This window comes from Pinus tabuliformis, chromosome 6, assembly GCF_031772625.1.
Source record: "Pinus tabuliformis cultivar Carrire ecotype Pingquan chromosome 6, CPIR1, whole genome shotgun sequence".
NCBI lineage: Eukaryota > Viridiplantae > Streptophyta > Pinopsida > Pinales > Pinaceae > Pinus > Pinus tabuliformis.
The window spans coordinates 1864795296-1864800140 of record NC_142292.1 but is presented as its reverse complement, the minus strand read 5'-3'; the positions used below and the strand labels follow the sequence as shown (position 1 = coordinate 1864800140).

General features: G+C 33.1%; 1 protein-coding gene across 1 annotated transcript; it reads left to right on the top strand.

Annotated features, from left to right (window-relative positions):
- The first annotated feature begins 273 nt into the window (after positions 1-273).
- LOC149266546 (putative anthocyanidin reductase) lies at positions 274-4606 on the top strand. Its single transcript, XM_089408581.1, has 7 exons — positions 274-400; positions 487-674; positions 1464-1673; positions 1762-1921; positions 3852-4065; positions 4164-4374; positions 4548-4606. Exons 1-6 carry the CDS (start codon positions 274-276, stop codon positions 4306-4308), a joined length of 1044 nt encoding a protein of 347 aa, XP_089264707.1. The 3' UTR covers positions 4309-4374; positions 4548-4606.
- The last annotated feature ends 239 nt before the right edge of the window (positions 4607-4845 follow it).

The window sequence follows — 4845 nt, the reverse complement described above, 5'->3', positions numbered from 1 at the left end:
AAATATTAAATGTAATGAAAGCAATCCACCTATAAAAAAAATCCCCCACTTGCTATGCCTTCCTAGTCAACCTTCCTTCACGATTAGAGATGCTTGATGATTGATTGACATATGATTGCTATGGCTGTGATTGATTGACACATGATTGAGGGATTGATGTTTACCTCCCTACAAAACTTCAACTTCTTTCACTCTTGTCTGAGATAGGTACCTCCTACAAAACTTCAACTTCTTTCGCTTGATATCAGTATTGTCGTTTAAAGAAAGAAGACGATGTTGGGTGACCAGGGAAAAAAATGCAGGGTGTGTGTGACGGGAGCAGGAGGTTACATCGCCTCCTGGCTCGTCAAAAATCTTTTGGCGAAGGGATACAATGTCAACGCCACTTTCAGAGATCCAGGTTTGCTATTGTTGTGATATTTTATAACGATTGTTCGCTCAACATAACCTTAACCTGACGAGTGGCTTTGCTTGCTTAATCATAAGTCTATTTGACTGATTCTGTAGAGAACGAAAGCAAAACTCGCCATGTTATGTCCCTCCCGGGAGCCAGAGAGAGGCTTACGCTATTCAAAGCTGATATCACTAAAGAGGGTACCTTCGATTCTGCCCTTAGTGACTGTGACTTCGTTGTTCACTTAGCCACTCCCATGGATTTCACCATAGACGGAGAGGTAAATAATACTAATCACTCATATCCACAGTTTCCCAATCATTCAAAGTATCTTTATGTTGATCTAGATTCGGAAAATATCTATGTGATGAACAATCATTCAAAGTATCTTTATGTGGATAGGAAAATATTTATGTGATGATCAACAGATTAGGTTGTTGATGCTGATGGTAGATTTTGTGAATATTTTTATGTGGATAGGAAAATATTTATGTGATGATCAACAGATTAGGTTGTTGATGTTGATGGTAGATTTTGTGAATATTTTTTTACGGTGAGAAATATTGGTTAATATTACTAAAATAAAAAAAGATTAAAATGAAAAGAGATCAATGAGATCAATTGTTAACCCCTCTTGGAACCGTCAAATTCTAAAATATTTTCTAAATCTGCAATCTACATACATTCAACTATCATTCAATATGTTAGGTTTAACCCAATCCCATATTGCAAAATATTTTTAGGTATCCCATTCATTAGATATAAGATGACTAAACCCAATCCCATATTGCAGAATATTTTTGGGTATCTGATTCATTAGATATAAGCTAACTAACCATATTTTCCAAATCTGCAATCTACATACATTCAACAATCATTAAATGTGTTATGTTTAACCAATCCCATATTGCAAAATATTTTTGGGTATCTGATTCATTAGATATAAGATGACTAGCCAAAGTGAAGTTAACTGTTTAACTTATTCTTTTCTATATTATTTGAGAAATATTCTGGAATCTGCAAGTAATCCAAGATACCATGAAATTTTGACTTCTTTTAACTCTTTCAGGCACAGACAACAGTTAGGGAGACAGAGGTTAAAGGGACTCTAGATATTTTGAAGGCTTGTGCAAAGGCAAAATCTGTTCGCCGTGTAATATACGCTTCCTCCATAAACGCAGCTTCTCCGTTGAATGACAACGGAGAATTCAGGGACTGCGTTGACGAATCCTGCTGGACTCCTGTCGATCTCATCAGGCGTGAAAAGCCACTTTTCTGGGTAAATTCGGATTTGTTATGAATATTGAATTAGCAGTTTTGTTTATATCATTAATGGAGATAGAAGTAATGAGATTTTTGTTCTTCAGATGTATTATGTAGCGAAGACATTATCAGAGCAAGCAGCTCTTCAGTATGGATCGGATCATGGCATTGAAGTGGTGACAATAGCGCCAGCCCTAGTTGCCGGACCTTCTCTTACACCTAGGCTTCCTGCCAGCATTGAAGAAACTTTAGGATTGATCACAGGTATTTTGGATTTTTGAGATTTATGGTAGCTTAATGTTATTGATTATTTACCCAGTAAAATACAGTAATCTATCAAACAAGTTTTTTAGAATACCCTTTACTGATATGAAAATCTTTGGAATTTTCTCAAAAATATGTTTGAATAAAAAAACTAATATGCCAAGTCCTGTTAACATTAACAAATTAAATAACATGAGACATCCTTTTATTTCTGAGTATGCAGATCTTAGATTAGATTCATTTTCCATGTGATTTTGAAGGTATGACAAATTTGTCATGAAATAGAACTGGAACCTTGATGCTTTACAATGTTTCAAGCAGAATTTCTGCTATATCAAAACTATCCATATACACAAGACAAACACAATAATTAAGGTTCCAACTTTAAGCATGTCAGAGTTTTCATCAACAGTTGAATCATACAGAGAACTTGTTACATCAAATAGCTTAATTGTATTTATAATAAGTTTGGTTCAAATTTTATGAAAAGAGATTGAGAGGTGGGAGTTTTATAAACAGTTGAATCATACTGAGAACTGTTTGTATCAAATAGCTTAATTGTATTTATAATAAGTTTGGTTCAAATTTTATGAAAAGAGATTGACAGGTGGGAATTACTTAATAAGTTTTCTTAGAAATATATATATATATATATATATATATATATATTATTTATTTTTTATTTATTTATTTATTTTTTCTTTATTATTAAAAGAGAAAGTACATTCTCAAAACTTTTCTTACATTTTTCAAATTTCTTTTGGCCCCTGCTTTGATCTTCTGTTTTACAATCATATATGTTTGAGGGAATTATAGAAATGTAGTTTTGCATCAGTAAAACACATTTCAAAAATTACAAAAAAAAAAATGAAGCTAGTGAGCATAAAATGTACTAGCAATTACATAAATTCTAACAAGAGTAACACAGTTGAAATAAGCCCAGTATGTTGTGTCCATAGAGCATGAACATTACAAAGAGAAGAAGGAACGGGAGTTCAAGAGCTCACCATGTGCTTAAGCTGAAAAAAAAAAAACTATGTTGTGTCCATAGAGCATGAACACTAGAAAGAGGAGTAGGACCAGGAGTTCAAGAGCTCACTATGTGTTTAAAACTATGTTGTGTCCATAGAGCATGAACACTAGAAAGAGGAGTAGGACTAGGAGTTAAAGAGCTCACTATATGTTTAAGCTGCCAAAAAAATTTACCTGGATGGGAGTGAATGCCTTTCTCTAAGAGGAGGTCTGCCACTTGATTCTGCTCTATGTAGATGTGGGTGTAAATTATGTTCTGAAAATTATTAACCATTCTTCTGAGATAAATTTTAAAAGGTTTGATCCCTGGCCCAACCTATAATGCTTTTGGCATCTCCAGAGTTAAAAAAAACTAAATTAGTTTTACATATTTTTAATATTCCATATTACAAGTGTACACATCGTCTTTTGTATTAAAGAACCGTACCAACCTAAAGTCTACCTAACCTAAATAATTTGAAGGCAGGAAAAAAGCCTCACAATTCCTTAATATGACCTAATTTGAAGGCAAAAGAAACCCTCGCAATTCGTTAATATGATCTTGTTATATGGTTTTCATCCAAATCTAGGTAAAACTGGCAGTAAAACCCTAACTTTTGGCGATGGATTGGATTCCGATTTTGGTGAAGTCATGGTTCCGCTCATGGTTGCACACCATGATTATGGTCACCAAATCTGAAACCTCGAATTCGAAGAAAATCATGGATTGTTGTTTCATTAGATTTTAAGAAAAGTTGGCCGGAAAAAGACTTATCAATATGATTACAGGCTATGGAATATATATATAAATAAAAAATTATTAATTAAAAACCATAAACTCAAAAGGTTACAGAGAGTGATTTCCTTTTGCATGCCAACCAAACATTCATGGTCTTACAGTGACTTTCAAATGCAACAGGGAGTCAAGAACCTTACGAATGGTTAAAGGAGTTCCAATGGCTCATGGGTTCCATTGCATTAGTCCACATAGACGATTTATGTGATGCCTACATATTCTTGATGGAGCATCAATCTGCAAAAGGTCGATTTATATGCTGTGCTCAAGATCTCTCTCTCAAGGAGCTGTGGGATTTTTGCAATAAACGCTATTCACAATTCTGTCCACCACTCCAGTAAGCAATTTATGCGTCTATATTTTCATTTTTATTTTTTACGTTTTTGCTTTGTAAAGCCACTTCCTAATGACATTAATGGATCATGTGAATTGCAGATATCCAAAGGAAGATGATTTTCTTAACCACGTGCCTGTTTCATCCAAACGATTGTTGGATTTGGGCTTCTCCTACAAGTATGGCTTACCAGAAATTTTTGATGAAAGCATTGAATTTGCTAAAACGATAGGCATATTGCAATAAACACGTAGATCATCATTTCTTTAAGAATTGTGGACAATAGTATGGAAAAGGAATCTATATTAATCAGTTTGTTGAGAGATTTAATTAGTTTGTAAGTTTATATTTAAAAAAATTTAAAAATGATTGAATTTGGGTTGCATTTTCACACTCACTTTAGCCTATTATTTTTTATGAAAGCATTGAATTTGCTAAAACTATAGGCATATTGCAATAAACACGTAGATCATCATTTCTTTAAGAATTGTGGACAATAGTATGGAAAAGGAATCTATATTAATTAGTTTGTTGAGAGATTTAATTAGTTTGTAAGTTTATATTTAAAAAAATTTAAAAATGATGAATTTGGGTTGCATTTTCACACTCACTTTAGCCTATTATTTTTTATGAAAGCATTGAATTTGCTAAAACTATAGGCATATTGTAATAAACACGTAGATCATCATTTCTTTAAGAATTGTGGACAATAGTATAGAAAAGGAATCTAGACAATAGTATGGAAAATGAATCTATATTAATCAGTTTGTTCAGTTTGTTGGG

Coding starts and splice junctions, on each gene's coding strand:
- LOC149266546 (XM_089408581.1), top strand. CDS start 274: ATGTTGGGTGACCAGGGAAAAAAATGCAGGGTGTGTGTGACGGGAGCA. Junction 675..1,463: donor ATTTCACCATAGACGGAGAG/GTAAATAATACT, acceptor TAACTCTTTCAG/GCACAGACAACAGTTAGGGA. Junction 4,066..4,163: donor CAATTCTGTCCACCACTCCA/GTAAGCAATTTA, acceptor TGTGAATTGCAG/ATATCCAAAGGAAGATGATT.